This window comes from Polistes fuscatus, unplaced genomic scaffold (assembly GCF_010416935.1).
Source record: "Polistes fuscatus isolate 324 unplaced genomic scaffold, CU_Pfus_HIC Scaffold19, whole genome shotgun sequence".
Classification (NCBI taxonomy): Eukaryota; Metazoa; Arthropoda; class Insecta; order Hymenoptera; family Vespidae; genus Polistes; species Polistes fuscatus.
Genome location: NW_025113095.1, coordinates 3,462,624 through 3,479,366, shown reverse-complemented (window position 1 = coordinate 3,479,366; position 16,743 = coordinate 3,462,624). Strand labels below are relative to the sequence as shown.

General features: G+C 30.4%; 3 protein-coding genes and 1 long non-coding RNA gene across 4 annotated transcripts in view; 2 read left to right on the top strand and 2 right to left on the bottom strand.

The window, feature by feature from the left end:
- LOC122515908 (Down syndrome cell adhesion molecule-like protein Dscam2) overlaps window positions 1–2,216 on the top strand; it is a 33,823-nt gene extending 31,607 nt beyond the window's left edge. The window contains exons 19-21 of the mRNA XM_043633404.1: window positions 473–692; window positions 1,209–1,299; window positions 1,406–2,216. Of these exons, the coding sequence (XP_043489339.1) occupies window positions 473–692; window positions 1,209–1,299; window positions 1,406–1,673 (579 nt within the window). The 3' untranslated portion in view covers window positions 1,674–2,216. The remainder of the gene's footprint in view (window positions 1–472; window positions 693–1,208; window positions 1,300–1,405) is intronic.
- Window positions 2,217–4,493: 2,277 nt separating this feature from the next.
- On the top strand, window positions 4,494–7,523 carry LOC122515751 (actin-like protein 6B). Its single transcript, XM_043633169.1, has 7 exons — window positions 4,494–4,599; window positions 4,729–4,923; window positions 5,373–5,810; window positions 5,886–6,226; window positions 6,308–6,403; window positions 6,487–6,641; window positions 6,711–7,523. Exons 1-7 carry the CDS (start codon window positions 4,575–4,577, stop codon window positions 6,796–6,798), a joined length of 1,338 nt encoding a protein of 445 aa, XP_043489104.1. The 5' UTR covers window positions 4,494–4,574; the 3' UTR covers window positions 6,799–7,523.
- Window positions 7,524–8,597: 1,074 nt separating this feature from the next.
- LOC122515752 (battenin) lies at window positions 8,598–12,352 on the bottom strand. Its single transcript, XM_043633170.1, has 7 exons — window positions 11,438–12,352; window positions 11,035–11,177; window positions 10,449–10,607; window positions 9,746–10,082; window positions 9,388–9,537; window positions 9,080–9,220; window positions 8,598–8,809 (listed from the first exon to the last, which is right to left on the bottom strand). The coding sequence occupies exons 1-7, from the start codon at window positions 11,624–11,626 to the stop codon at window positions 8,669–8,671; spliced, it is 1,260 nt and encodes a 419-aa protein (XP_043489105.1). The 5' UTR covers window positions 11,627–12,352; the 3' UTR covers window positions 8,598–8,668.
- Window positions 12,353–12,544: 192 nt separating this feature from the next.
- On the bottom strand, window positions 12,545–14,790 carry LOC122515750. Its single transcript, XR_006303369.1, has 2 exons — window positions 14,347–14,790; window positions 12,545–12,814 (listed from the first exon to the last, which is right to left on the bottom strand). It is a non-coding gene; the product is annotated as an uncharacterized LOC122515750 (long non-coding RNA).
- Between the last annotated feature and the right edge of the window lie 1,953 nt (window positions 14,791–16,743).

Here is a 16,743-nt window from a genome sequence, read left to right as displayed (position 1 = left end):
TCTCTAACTCTCTCTCTCTCTTTCTCTCTCTCTCTGTCTCTCTTTCTCTCTTTATCGATGACGACGTAGTTTCGTGCAGAACTCCTCTAAGAAGTTAACAGAAAATCAAATTACAGTGGCCCTGATCTAGAGATCATTCATCCACTCTATACGATTCAATTGGCTAAACTTTGGGATGTATTTACGTAAATACGATCTAAATTAAATGAGAAACTGTCGTGTTGTCTGATCTCAAAAGGGTAAGAGAGAGGAAATGGGTTAGCAGTCATTGCGAAAATTCATTCGAAATTAACTATCAGCTAAAACGGATAGAGAAAGATGATCGGACACGTGTAAATATATGCGTAGATATACAACGGGGGATGTGGGGGTGGGGTGGGGGGAAGGGGCGCATTTTTGTCGGTTTAGCGTGTCCTCGTTGAAACTCGTGCGAAGTGCCATTCATCGAAACCACAATTCCGTCTGATTGCAGTCGGATTGCAACCGGTACACTAAGGTACGCGGAGGCCGTTCGTCCTCTGCACCCTTGCACAAAACGCACAAGGTCAGTCAGGGCAAGTCCGAGTCGGAGGAATACGACACCCTGGGCTCGGACAGCGACACGGAAGTCGGGACCAGCAGCCGAACCGAGTCTTCCAATCATCTCGTCGATTCGCACCATTCGGCGTCTGCCGCCGATTCGCGTGTCCACAGTATGCAGTTTATCATTGTTTTCTACCTCTTTGATTTTTTGTTTTTCTATCTTTTCAACTTTATTTTTCTGTATTTCTTCTATCTATCTATCTGTCTATCTATGTATCTATCAATCTATTTATCTATCTATCTATCTCATTCACTTGGATTGGATTCTGTTGATCTTTCTTTATCTAGTTTCTCTCTTTCTTTCTTTTTTATTTTTCTCTGATCTTTTGCTATTCTCACAATTGATTCAAACCAGGTCGATCGTCCTAATAGTTGTATATCCAAAGTTATAAAAATTTCAAAAGTACCGCAGGATTCAACGATCCTAACGCACTACAGCACCCACTTGTATTTACCTTTGTCCCGTGTTATCCGTGTCTTAGATTTAAGCGAGGTACGCTACGTCCGTTGAGTAAATAAAATGATAGAAAAATTATAAATTAGATATTCGGTGAGTGTGTATGTGTGTGTGTGTGTGTTATATTCTAACAGATTATTCAAGATAAATGTATTGTAACGTGTTCCAGACTTCTTGTACCATGGACCAGAATCTAGCACGTCTACAGAACCCTCACCGATTCTTGAGAGAAAATCGTTTCCTGGAAGGGGAAGACCCAAGTGAGTTAGAAAAACCGTCAAATTATTATCATCCGTAATATTGTATCTTACGTTAATAAGATTAGATAAATGAAGTATATAATATATTATTATCATTGAAAAACAGGATGTTACGGTTGGCGCGTCATCCCAGCGAGGAGACCCGTACCAACTTCGGGCCAATCACCGGGATTGGCAATTCCAAGCACCAGTCGAGCAATTCCTGTACCAATCGGGACCAGGAACGTGACGGATCAGGAAACCTGTTCGTCCCCAAGTTGGACCCACCCTCGGGCTTCTCCGACGCGTTTGAGTTAAGCGAAGCGGAGTGCGACCTTGACCGTGGTGGTCACTGCAGCCAACGAAATGTCCGTGACTTCGTAATCGCGGTGTAAATAATAAATGATAAAAAACCTTACGTAAATCCATACGTTCGAGAATATGAATAATACTTAAACGAAGAAGAGAACAACCCAAAAACTCAAGCTACGCTAATTCAATACCAAAGATGCGAACAGCAAGAACAAACAAAACCGAGAAACAGAGAAACGAATCGTATTACCTTTACTCTCTTCGTCGCACCTTCAAATTAATAATATCGATGTGAGCTAGGGTCCGTCTGTTGTTAATTAATCAGGACACTCGTTAATTAATTATCTCAGCCTTGTCCCCACCCACCATTTCCCCGCCTCCCTCCTCCTTTGATGATCTTTGACGAATCTTACCCGGCGTTCCTCGAACAACTCGCGCAAGGAACCCGCGCCCGACTGTATTTATTATTATCAACAAAACGAGCTCGTCTTAAACTTCCAACAACCATGTGTGCTCTAAACTGCCATTTTTTCATTTTAACGCGTCTCCGTCTTATAATAAAAATATAAAGATGATAAGTAATATTATAACCATCATCACTCTATCGAGAATGAATAATTTTAAAAGATGACAAATAAAAAGACAAATTTTTAAAAACAAATAAACAACACGAATGAGCGAATAACCCGTGCCAAAACAAAAACAAAAAAAACAAATAAAAAAATAAAAAAAAATAAAGAAGAAGAAGAACAGCAGCAGCAGCAGCAGCAGCAGCTCTCTCAAGAGTATAATTATATACATACGTATATAAATTAAAACTACGTACGCATAATACATGCATATATATGTGTATGCGTATCTGTGTGCGCGCGCGCGTGTGTGTATGTGTGCATGTATATTTGTCTTCGATGTTCCTCGAGAGACATTTTCACGAGTCCGCAAATCACGACGAGTCCGCCAATTCAGACTCGTCCAAGTTCCTTCCTTTGGATTTTTCTACACCCACGTCGTACGTATTTACATATATGTTATTCGTATTAAACAAAAAGTAATAATAATAATGATAATAATAATAATAATAATACTAATAATAATAATAATAATAATAATACTAATAATAAATAAATAAATAAATAAATTAAATAATAAACGAGCAACGAGCTAACTTTTATTCCGTATTTACGTGTTCGTCTTCCAATTAGAAATTCAGAAGAGAGAAAAACAAACAATGTAAACAGAGAGAAAAAGAAAAAGAAAAAAAAAGAAAGATAAAAAGAGAGAGAAAGAGAGAGAGAGAGTGAGAGAGACATCGAGACAAATTCTCCTTAGAAATGATGAGATTCGTTCACGTTATTTACGTATGTATGTAAAACAGAGCACAGTGTCGTACGAAGGTATCCTACGAAAGAAGACGAAGAAAAATAAAACAAAAAAAAAAACGAAAAAAACAATAAATAAAAAAGAGAAAGAGAGAGAGGGAATTTAAAGTTAAAATAAAAAACGAAAGTAAAAAAAAAAAAAGAAACTCGGGATCGCGTTGATTTTTTATTTTTTCTTTTTTTTTTTATTATTTTTCCTCACTATCGACGTGTCGCGCGAAAAAGGAAATGTAAATTAAACGAAATAATACGCTCGAATCTTAAGCAACGATTAAAGAAAGAAAGAAAGAAAGAAATAAGCTAATAATAAAAGAAACAAATATAAAATATAAAAGTATGGCGTTCGAAATGTATAATTTGCTCGCCGTCGAGACAGACGATTTCATTTATCGATGGCGGACCCGGCGTTGTAAACAAAATGAAAACAAAAATGCGAAGTTTCATTGCGAGTATAAGAAAAATAAAAAGAGGGGAAAAAATAAAATAAAATAAAATAAATATTAATATTAATATTAAAAATAAAAAAAAAAAATAAAAAATACAAAATAAAATAAAGTAAAATAAAAAGATAATATGCCGCAGAAGCAGCAGCAGCAGCAAGCAGCAGCCTTCGAATATCTAAAAAAAAACACAAAAAAAAAATGAAGAAAAAAATACATATGTATTAAATATGTGTTGTCATCTTGAATCAGTTTGCGAAAAAAAAAAACGTATCTAATAAGTGAAATAATCGTTCGTTCGCTCGACAATGTGAACGATCAATCATTTTTCAGTCGTACTCGTTATTTCGACTCTCGAATTTAGGTGACGCGAGCCAAATAAGAGAGAGAGAGAGAAAAAGAGAGAGAAAAAGAGAGAGAGAGAGAAAGAGAGAAAGATAATGAAAGAGAGAGAGAGAGAGAGAGAACTCGCCCTGTTGATATATCGTCTACTTTATGACACATGAAATGATTTACCACAAAATTCGTACTATTGTGTTTTAGATAACTTTAGATTGTTTATATTCTATTTACTTTGTAAAATATACAACACTAATTCCATATTGATAACGTTTCTATTGAGAACCCTTGAACAATCCTCTTTTTAATACTTCCATAAATAATCCCAGCCGAAAGAAAAATACAATTATTTAAAGATGATCATCCCATCGATTACTATATATATATATACAATTAATATATTATAGATATATTATATTATTAAATCATTAAGTATATGAAATGGTTCAATTACCAACATTTAATATATTAATAATATATATTATATAATAGATAATTTTATAACTACTATATAACAAATCGTAAATATAATTGAAAAGAAAATATTTGACACAGAAATAATAAATCGGATACAATTGGGAAGATAACGCATTGTTAAGGTAAATAAAATATAACCATTTTCTATAAAATAAAGTATAGGGGAATATTCTAGAGGAAGTTAAGGGTAGAATGAGAGAGGAGGAGGTCAGGGTTGGTTGGTTGGTTGGTTGGTTGGTTCTATCGAATGGATCCAGGAATAATAATGAAAAGCTTTCCCCAGGAATGGAGGCGCACCATGAAAGAATTTGATTGAGCATGCGCGAAACCGTAGCTCCTTGCAGATACTATGAGTGGTGGTGTCTACGGTGGTGGTGAGTAGTGCAAGCTCTTCTGTATTTTTTCTATACAGTTGGATTATCAACAATTTTAAAAATTAATAATATAACACACGCACACGCACACACGTCGCGTAAGATTATTTCATCTTTCGTCGTTGTTAGACGAGGTAGGTGCTATTATTTTCGACGTTGGACATCAGAGCCTACGCGTTGGATATGGCGGTGAGGATACACCAAAGGCTGAAATCCCAACGAACCTTGGCGTATGGGAGGATCCCGTCGATTCTCCGGAATGTAATCATACAGTTAGGAAACATTACAACATCGACGTCACCGCCATTCAAGTCCGTAAGAAGGGTAATGTCCTCTCTCTCTCCCCCTCACCACCCCTTCTTTTTATGTGTTTACTTATTTATTTATTTATTTATTTATTTTATCAATTAAATTTAGATTTAATTTTCATCTAGAGATTAATGGAATTGATTTAATTGACGTTAATCGTGAAAATCGATTTAACAGATGTTAATTTAATTTGATTATTTCAAATCGTTTGATTTTGTTAATCTAATATTTATCTAGTGTTATATTATTCTCGTTTTGATTTATATATATCGTTATTTTATTTGAAATTAAATTAATGATTATAAAGTAACGAGTGTGTTATTTATCTTTTGCGCTTCGTAAAGTATGGAAATTGAAAATCTTTATTTTTTTTATTTTCTATACGTTCCTTTAGAGATTTGTAATTTTAAATTAAATAAATAAATAAATAAAATAGCATAATTAATAAATATCTATTTTATAAGATATGGAAATGGTCAGCATGATGAAAGATGGAATGGTCGAAGATTGGGATATGTTCGAACGTTTAACCGAGTACACCTACAAGCAACGTCTTCACGCATTACCAGAACATCATCCAATCCTGATGACGGAGTGTCCTTGGAATACGAGAATTAAACGAGAGAAACTTTTGGAATTAATGTTCGAGAAGTTTAACGTTCCAGCAATGTACATTTGTAAGAATGCAGTTTTAGCTGCATACGCCAATGGGAGATCAACGGCAATGGTTGTCGACAGTGGTGCAACACATACGAGTGCTGTACCGGTTCACGATGGTTATGTTATAACACAGGGAATTGTTAAGAGTCCTTTGGGGGGTGATTTTATTACGATGCAGTGTAGACAATTTTTTGAAGAAAAAGATATCGAATTGGTACCTGCTTCTCTTGTCGCTAGCAAAGGTAACAACTTCATCATTTGTAATACCACATTAATGATTAATTCATTAATCGATCATTAATTATGTTTATTTTTAGATGTGGTTAGAGAAAGAGATCCACCACGTTGGACAAGAAGACCTGGACCCCAACCAACAACTTCCTGGTTAACTTACATGGTACGAGAGTTACTGCAAGACTTTCAAATGAATTGTTTGCAAGTTTCCGACAGTCCCTACGACGAGGACATGGCTAACACTTTACCAATGAAACACTTTGAATTTCCAACTGGCTATAACGACGATTTTGGTTCCGTAAGACTAATGATACCAGAGGCATTGTTTGATCCTAGTAATGTTAAAGGTGTTGGTGCTAGCATTCTAGGTGTTGGTCCATTAGTAACAACAAGTGTCGGCATGTGTGATATGGATATAAGACCTGTAAGTATCGGCTAATGTTCTTAACGATATAATCTACACATATATATATATTTGAACTAATCAAATTATTATTGATTTAAGAGTTTGTACGGCAGCGTTGTGGTAACTGGGGGTAACTCTTGTTTGCAAGGATTCAGCGAAAGATTGAACAGAGACCTGGCCAGTAAAACACCTCCGGTAATCGATCATTTATTAATCATTTATTTATCATTATTTTGTTGAACGGATTATTATTTAATTATGACTAACTTTGTTGACAGAGTATGAGATTGAAAATAATCAGCGCCAATAGTCCAAGTGAACGTCGTTATGGTGCTTGGATCGGTGGTTCAATACTCAGCTCACTTGGATCCTTTCAACAAATGTGGTTGTCAAGACAGGAATATGAAGAATCTGGAAAATTGATTTTAGAACGGTACGGTTGTTTTGTTTATCTCATTTCTATATTTTTTATATGATTAACATTTCATTGATTTTTTTACAGTTTCAGGGATCGTGGTCTTCTGGAAAAATGGAAAGGCGATTTTGAGACACCCCGTACTGAAATCGATCCGCCATGCTCAACTCGATAAATCAAAAGATTAATCAAATCAAACGTACATTAAATATTCCATTATTGTCACGTAACGTATTTTAGATATTAGTATATATTTAATAATTAGCGCTATATTTATTAATTATTAAATATTTAAAATGATAAGTATTAATTGCAACGACTTTTGGAACGACGGTAAGATCGACTTTTTGGCGAATGAAACGATAACGAGAGAGACTGGCTCATATTTATATAATATAAAGAGAAAAAAGAAAAAGAAAAAGAAAAAAACAGAAAAAAAGAAAAAAAACATTTTATCAATCAAAATATCGTTTTATACAATCGCCAATGTTGTTGGATCAGCGTGTTTATTCGAAAAGTAACAAATTATAGTTCCTACTTTGCCCGAATGATCGTTCGAATCATTAGTTTTAATGAAGTTCCTATTTTTTATTCGATATTTTTTTAAACGATTTTTATCTGTATCATTATTATTAAATATTGTTCGATGGAAAAATGACCTATTATAATAATAACAAAACAAAACGAAACAAAAAATACGATCGAGTAAACTTGCATTATTGCATATAAAGGAAAAGAATTACAAAATTGTATAATAAAATAATGTTCTCGTAAAATTATAAACAATATAACATTATGTGTGACAAGAATATATTTTAATTTTATTTTTATAGCAAATTTTAGAAAGAAAGAATTTTTACGTGCGTATAATACTCGACATTTATCTTGCGTCCATTTCATTGAAAAAAAGAAGAAAAAAAAATAGAAATTTTGGTCATCGAATAGTTGATTAAGAGAAATAATAATAATAATTATTATTATTATAATAATAATACTAATAATAATAGTAATATTAATTGCGTTTATCGGAAGAACATAGAATATCTTTCGAGTGTATACACACACACATACACTTACATACTTATTTGAAACATATTTAAACACGACTGAAATATTATTAATATTGGAATTAATCAATAATTAATCAAATAAACGATATAATTTTAATTCGACGTTGTATTAATGCTTAAATGCTATAAATGTTTATATACGTCGTATCGTCTCAATTTATATTTATAAACAATCGTACAAATTTAATATAATACAAGAAAAATCAAATCGAAATTTATCGTGAAAATTTTAACGAGAGAAAAATTTCAAAAAAAAAAAAAAAGAAATAAAAGATAAAATTGATTTTCTATTTCCTTTCTTTTTTAATTACGTGAGTATGTGTGAGAACATGTGTAATCATGTTTGTGGTACGTATACACGTATATCTTTTATTTTTCTTTAAATAACGAGTCAGAAACGTTATCCTTGTTCCTAATCATGTATAAGTACATATTTGTACTAGACAAATATGAAAAATATTTCAAACAAATGACAAAATAAACTTTTAAGTGTCTGCTACGTATTCTCTCTCCACTTACCCCCCCCCGCTAACTCCACTTTATTATTCTTAAATTCATAATAATAAAATTAAATTAAAAATAGAAATAAAAAACGTTTAAATAAAAAACAAAAACAAAACAAAACAAAAAAAAAAAGAAAAATAGGACGAAATATTAACAAAAGATTAATCCACTGGTGGTGGATCGCAACAACAACAAAAGAAATCACAAAGATTTATCACGTTTGTCGTATTAACATAAATTAAAATAATTATATTATAAATTATAAGACTACAATATATAAATCTAATTATTTTTAAATCAAATTCATATACTTATCGATTGAGTTCGATGAAAAAAATATAACGATCAATTTGCTCGAAGATTAAAAAATAAATTATTTACACTACTTTCTCTCTCTCTCTTTTTCTCTCGTGTGTTAGTAATACGATTTTTAAATAAAATTTTTCATAGAAACCATCGAATTATTCGTTCCTAGCTACCCAATCTTATGGGTTTTGGTAATTCACAGATTGCATTGTGCACTGGCATTGCCAACCAACCAGCAAATGCGATGCCAATGGCGTCCGCCATTGTTGCTATTCCCAATGAAATTTGTCTAACTGCTAATGGGATCTAAAAAGAAAAGAAAAAACAAAAAGTAAATTTTTAATTTAAACAAAAATACTCTAACGAATTATAATAATAATAATAATAATAATAATAATAATAATAATAATAATGAAGAAAAATATAATAACAGACAAAGTTGTCGTCTTAATTATTATATATTCTCCTATTAGATCAATGTTCGATATATAAATGAATACAAATAATATCAATTTTGATTCTAATATTCGTCAATTAAAAGTTCACCAATTAATGTTTAAACAAATATAACTATACCTCATTAGACATTCTGTAAAAAGTATTAACATAGGCACCACCACCGATAAAACCTTCCCACAGGACAACGGTAAACACGATCCAAAAATTAGGAATATAATAAAATATAGCTTCGAAAAGTATAATCATGACGTTCAAGAACTGAAAAGAAAATATATGTAATACAATTTATAGATAACATCATTTTTGAAAGAACAAAATAAATCAATAAATTTAATAGATTGAGAGAAAAAAGTGTGAAGTAGTGATTAAGAAAGCAAATAATATCACACGTTGGGATATAATTCCATCGCGAAATATTCTGTTACCTGAAGAACAGCCATGATCCAGATCTTATTAAAAGTAACTAGATTTACCGATGACCTCGAAATGAATACTCCAATCTGATAGTCCACTTGAAGCCACCTATATTGCTCGTGATACGTCAACCATATATTATCGTATTGAACTAACTCGTACTAGGAAAGAATAAAAGAACAAATTGATCTATAACGATGACAAAATGTGTCAATAAAAAAAAAAAAGAAAAAAAAACGCATCACGAGATCACGATTAATAATATACACGAACACACAAAAAAAAGGAACTTTATAAAAATTATTTAACTTAAACGATAAACAATAAAGACGTAGTAAATTAATGATTAAACATAGAAAAATATATTACCAGGCCATAATTAATGAAATATTCGAAGAAATAAACGAGTCCTAATGGAACCATGTATTTTAGCAATCCAGGAATCAAACGTATTTTGTCCTTGAAATTTATCGTTGGTGTTTCGATGATTTGTTCCTGACTTTCTCTATGACGTTTAACGAAAACATGATTCGTATTAGATGGATGAACCAAAATGAACCAAAATGTAACAGCTTGGATACATGGTACAATCAACATCAGTAACAAAGTGTCCGATGTTTTTAACCATGTTGCTAAACCAGCGTATGAGAGAGAACCTATAAGACCAGCACCTCCAGTTCCCGACGACCACGTTGAAATAACTTGTCTGATTGTAAGAAAACAATGAAATAATTAACCACATCTGTCATTTCAATAATTATGTTTATACACGTATTATTTTCTATTCAATTCTTTTAAGATTAATTTAAAATAAAAGTACACCTATATAATATATTATATTCTCCTCCCCCTTTACCCCCTATTCACACGAAAGATCGGTTTCCCGTAAAACCGTATTTACATCGAAAAACATATTAAAATATGTATAATTTAATCGATTACGTATTTAATGAAATTTAATTTAAAGTATTGCCTTTTATTTAATTAAGCACAAATTTTATATTCAATTTGTGATATTGAAATTTATTTAAAAAAAAAATATCATTTTAATTAAATATATAAATAAATTTACTTAGAATATTGATGACTATAACTGATCATAGTAACTTCACCCAATCCTGAGGAAATAGATGTAGCAACGACACCCATAATGGCAAGCCACTTAGTAGTGCTCACAGACACCATTATGAATCCTGCTGCGGAAAATGAGACACAGGTAGCCAGTCGAATACTGTAATTAACATCATTCGAATATATCGATTAGGATTATTTTCTGAAATACTAAATTAACGTAATCCCCGAAGTGATTTACGCAGAATTTTGTCGAAATTCCATCGACGTGCTAAGATTATAACACCCAGATTTATTTATTCTTAATACAATATTTATCAAATTTTGTTCGAATTTATTGTATTTTTTGTTTTGTTTTTTTACTTCAAAAAAGTTATTCAAAAAATCTGATTACAATTATAGAAACTAGAATAAATTTATTTACAATTCAAGAATCCGATAAATGGTTGATTAAAATTATCTGACGATTATAGAATTGTATTTAAACTATTTCGGACACAGATATAATTTTAAGGAACCATCCAACGTTCGCGCGATGATTTGAAAATATTTTAATAAAATAATAAGAAACAAAATTATATACTCACTGGACGAAAAATGGTAAAAACGGTGAAATTATTTTAATCACCAAACATGGCAATATATCAGCTAAAAGTATTACACCGGTTGATATAGAGTTGCACGCTCTTTCTCGTGTTATGTCTGTTCCGTTAGTACCACTTGTTTCGTTCTATAATAACAACAACAACAACAACAAAATAATAATATGAATGATCTTCCACTCGCGATAAAAATGAAACTCGTATTATCGTGTTAAAAATAATTCATTAATTCAATATATACAGTGAGAGTGTTCCTTAAAATCGTACACCGTGTTTAACAATGACATTTCTATTAACCACTTGACATACGATGACGTCTCTGAGACGTCATTTATTTTTTCTTTTAAAGTCTGATTAAATAATATAATTATTATAAATTAAAACTTACTATAGTACCAAACCTACTGGCAAGGATATCGTGAGCAGCACTCAACATGACAACATAACCGTAATTGTTGCACATTCCGAGTATCCAAAATGCAACAAGATTTCGCCATTTTGTCCTTTTAACCGTAGTTTCTTCATCGAATTCATGGACTACGTTGCGTTCACTTTCTGACAGGCCTTTTTCTGCCATGTTCTCCTTTCAACCAGTTTTCTAATAAGGGACCGAACCCTTTCTTTCTTTTTATATCTTATTTAAAGTATAGTCAACGTCAATCTTCTATCTTCTTTGCACTGAGTACTTACAGTAAACGTATTTATTTCTTTGTTTAACTCGTTGCAAGTATATTACCGTCTCATTATTTTTAAACACGTGTTCACAGTCTTTTGAATTGCTTTTCAAATAACAAATGCAATAATAGTTTTTTGTAAACATTTAAATTAAATTTAACTCGAGGAAGAAAATTTGTATTCTTTCATTTTATCGTAGTTTAGTTTTATTTTGAATACTTCGAAAAATTCTTTATTCTAAGTTAATTATTTATTAATAATTTGTAAACATTTTCTCTAAATATTGTGGAATAGTTAAGAAAAACTTCTTCATTTTTCATAAGCCAATAAAAAAAATATATATATTTTTTGTACGTTGTTATAACAGCACAGTTCAAGTAAAACTTATTTCTTCCCGAGAAGAAATAAGACTGCAAGATTGTAACTAACAGTAATGAGACCTTCAAGATATTTCCCTCTCCTCTTCCCAAAGAACTTTCTTTTTGATACTCTTATTGATCCCCTCAACACGTTTTATTATTCACTTTCCTCCTATTTACATAACTTGTTTTCAAAAATACGAAAAAACTTTCGTCTCCTCCTCCCTCCCGATTAACAGAAAATAATTTGATGATTCGATGATGATAACGAAAAAAAAAAATAATAAATTATATTTATACTTCTTCTTCTTATTATTATTTCCTCCTTTCTCTTGATTTTTTATATAATTCTTTCACTTTTATCTTTGCTTAATAATTACGAAAATAAGTCAACTTTCGAGACGTTTCCGAGAGATTCTCAAGTGATCGGCTCCGTGACACCATAATCATTTCTTATTTTCTTTTAATCTTCTGATTACACATTCGAAGTAACCGTAATATGAACCTTCGTATTTCGATAATCCAACCACAGTATCTTTTTGATAACAATCTTATTTTAGTTTCTTTTTTCTTTATCTTCTTCTTCTTCAAGCAAATTCAGTATTTTACTTTTGTTCGTATAAACTCGACAAAGATTCGATCAATTCTATAGTTCGCTTATCGCAAATCCATCTGTTGCAAGCAAGATATCACTTTGTTATTTTTTATTAATACTCCATCCAGGTGTGAAACTGTCAATTAGAAAGATAAGATGACGTTCACAAGCGATAACAAAAATTTTCTAAGTATAAAAAATACAATTTTGCGCGTGTGTGTTAGTAAAATTCAATAATAATAAAGATTCCGTGCGATATAAATAAAATGTGTGACACGACTGTGATTATAATACGAAATGAAATTAATTCGCAATAAGATATATCAATTCATGCGTGACACTAAATGGAAATAGATAAAAAAGAAAACAAAAAAATAATAATAATAATAATAATAAAGATCGTTCTTAAGATTAAAGATAATATTAAAATGGAACATTAATTAAAGATTACAACTCGGAGAATCGATTAATGCAAATCACGTATGCGAATCGATGGTCATAATTGAAGGTAAAAGGAAATCACACTTCAAAGATCGTAACTTTTTTGAATGCACAAAAGAAACGTGACTGTTCTTGATTTCCCATTAACATTTTTCTCCTCCTTCTCCTACTCCTTCTCCTTCTCCTTCTCCTCCTCCTACTCCTTCTCCTCCTCCACATCTTATCAAATTCCATTCTATATTCGTACTTTTACCTTGACTTTTCAAATAATAAGAAGAAAAAATAGAAACTATGACGACATAAGGAAAAATTCCTCGATATCTCGAACATAATCGTCGCATAATGACCCTGAAGTAAACTGTGCGTCATTTTGTTAGACAAAATCGGGTCACTTACATTTAAACTATCTTCGTTACTAACCAAGATTACAAAATTGACGGTTATAAAATTAAACTGATTGGTATCATTGTCTTGTAAAAAAAAAAAATATATATATATATATATATAAAAGAAGTGAAGTGAATTTTACAATAATATTGTGATAATACAAAATAATAAATACAAACAGCAGGACACGTGTGTATGATGTGTGGCGTGCGTGTGACTACGCGTTTTGTAAAATAATAATTTGATTAAAATATATAACGTAATTTAATAATCACGAGACTGCGTTTAAAAATAATTCTAATAATAATTTATCTGTGTGGCGTGTTAAATTTATTTTCGTTTATTTATCTTTTTTCTTTATTCGTTTGAAAAATTGTTAAAAAAAATTCATGCATTTTTGTAATGAGGATTTAAAAAAAAAAAAAACGTATCGTAACGTTTGCCATAAAACTACGAAGGAAAATAATGTAAACAGAAAAAGAAATAACTATCGTTCCATTATCATTTGTTAAAAGAAAAACGTCATACAAATTTCTAATCTCTTGACGAATTCGAAAAGTTGAATTCTGGAATGATTAAGCCTTATAAAAAATACCCTTTGTTTAACTAAAATTAACTAATCTCGAAGTGTTTCTTTCTTTTTTCTTTCACATTTATTCTCTTATCAAAATCTTAATGCGGAGACAAGTGCTGATAAATGAATGTAAAAGTGCTATATGAATGCATTAGCGAAGTATACTAAATGCAACGAGAATGGTGCTGATCGCTGATATCAAATTTTACTTTCACTTAAATGAAATGGAATTATACTAACAGAAAACAATATATAAATATACTTACTGAACGATTGAAACTAATAACAAAATAATACAAAAATATCCGACACGAAGAATCTAATCTTTCTATAAAATAAATAATCTAATCGTGACTCACTCACGATCACAGTTTAACATTAAAATTTGCGTTTAAATAGTTGAGCTCATTTATAAAATAAAAAAAACCATTCGTTAAATCACTCGCGATTCACGAAAATCGTTAAAAACACTTTACAAATGGATACGAAGATCGTTATCTATAAAGATCCTTTCACGAGTACTCTATGAAACATACTGAAATGTTTTTTCTAAATGCAACAGTTGCACGTGCCGACCTTTGCGAGTTATAGAATCGAAATAAATATCTCGCAGGCAAAATCAACGTTTTATGGTCAACATTGGGTTCTGCGACTGCGCATAAAAAGAATTCTTGTGTACGCTTCGTATCCAACAAAACTAACTAATTATAAAATGGGAAAATAGTGTTTTTGTTTTCATTTAATTAAAATAATAAATTCAATTATGTGTTAAATTATTATTCCTATTAAAATCGAATATAAATAAATATTCAATAATTATTTCAATATATATATATATATAATTTTTCTTTACTTTTTTTTTTATTCATCAAATGAATTAGTAAATTTAATTGAGAAAAATTATAGACACCCGTTAGATGATCTAGAATTCAGTTAACACGTGATAAGAGATTTTGATATTATTCAATTATTATTATTATTATCGAGATCTATCTAGCAAAATCAATGATCGAGAAAAATATCCTTATACTGGTGTTATCCATGTAATTTATCTATTATATAATCAAAGATATAATATCTCTATAAGTAAAACTTTTAATCTAATGCGCTCGTAAAATAATTTATTTTTCATGCATGCCACGAAATTATCAAACTTTTCCTTGTATTATTATCGTAATGATTGTTTCAATATTATTATTTAAAGTCAATTTGAAAACAGGAAAAAAGTAATCAACATTACTGAAGCATATTTTTAAAAAACATTTTCGAAATAGCATGAAAGACGTAATTATCGACATCGAAGTAAAAAAACGCGGGTAATTACCCGAGTCAAATTGATACTTTTTTATCATATGCATTAATCACTTATATATGTCTATATTATTATAATCAGTTTTATCTATTTGCATTAAATACAAGAAATATCTTTAAACAAAAAATAAATTACATTGAAGCCGACCAAATGAAAAACAACAACAAAATTTATATTCAAATGAAATCAAATCGATACGAAAAATATTTAAGATAACTACTTTACCGACATTTTATAATAAAAAGTAAAGAATAAAAAAGTAACCAGAAGCTCAGAAGTCCACTTTTCGCGTAACCACATTCATCATAGTAACTAACCTGATCACCGGTGGGCGATAGTAAGTACTTAACGCGATGACGATACAATACTATCAAAGAATACAGAATTCTTTGATAGTATATGATAGTTTATGATATATTCTTTGATAGTATATATAGTATAGTTATATTGTAATAGAATTTTAAATTATTATAATTAATTTTAAGTGTACAAACATGTATTATGTCAATAAATGTGTGTGCCTTCAGAAATGCATTTATATATTAATATTATAGGAGCTCTAGTAGAAGAAAATTAAAACAAGTAGAAGATAAATCCAATGATGATCACCTGTAACAAAAAGAAAACTATATTAATATACAATCAAGTGATAAAATAGCCTGACATATAAATCGTCCAATTCACAGATGCACTTCTCAATTGAATTCTCTATTAATTTTATCAAATCATTATTTACCGTTGCAATAAAATAGAATTTAAACGCGTGATTTTACATTTACATAAAATAAATAAAAATATATAAAGAAATAGGAAAAGTAAAATACTAAGTTACTAACAAAAATAATATCTATTAATTATTATGAACTACTTTAAAACTGTATTCTATAGAAAAGAAAAATTGCAAATTTAAAAAAATACGATCATAGTGAAAAATCTTAAAAACGAAACAAGAAAAGAGAAATTACTGTAATATTTACCGAACGTTATTTAAGCTTCAACATTTTATAATAAGGGAATTTTAATATTTTGACTCTAACTAAACACATATGCATCTTTGGACGATATAGACACAATTTGGTGTCCCAAGGAGATGGAATGGTCCATCATCTCCAATTACAACTAAAATTAATGACGAGCAAAGAAATAATATAATAAAATATAAAATATACTAAAGAGCTATTCTCGAAAAGTTCAAACTTGGTGTTGAACCTTTGAAAATAACTCAATAGTCTATGTAGTTGCCCTCTTCAGCCACATTTAAGTGGGGGCCTCTTCGGCATAGCCTCTTCTTTCTTCATCCCTGAAAACTGCATTGGACATTTTCAACGTGCAAGAAAGATAAGATATCTCA

What these genes read in the sequence shown, in the direction of transcription:
- LOC122515751 (XM_043633169.1), top strand. Translation starts at nt 4,575, where the DNA reads ATGAGTGGTGGTGTCTACGGTGGTG. An exon ending in GTGATATGGATATAAGACCT is followed by an intron (nt 6,227 to 6,307) that starts GTAAGTATCGGC and finishes TATTGATTTAAG; the next exon opens with AGTTTGTACGGCAGCGTTGT. An exon ending in TGGCCAGTAAAACACCTCCG is followed by an intron (nt 6,404 to 6,486) that starts GTAATCGATCAT and finishes CTTTGTTGACAG; the next exon opens with AGTATGAGATTGAAAATAAT.
- LOC122515752 (XM_043633170.1), bottom strand. Translation starts at nt 11,626, where the DNA reads ATGGCAGAAAAAGGCCTGTCAGAAAGTGAACGCAACGTAGTCCATGAA. An exon ending in TATAGTCATCAATATTCTAA is followed by an intron (nt 10,083 to 10,448) that starts GTAAATTTATTT and finishes TCTTACAATCAG; the next exon opens with ACAAGTTATTTCAACGTGGT. An exon ending in GGATCATGGCTGTTCTTCAG is followed by an intron (nt 9,221 to 9,387) that starts GTAACAGAATAT and finishes TTTTCTTTTCAG; the next exon opens with TTCTTGAACGTCATGATTAT.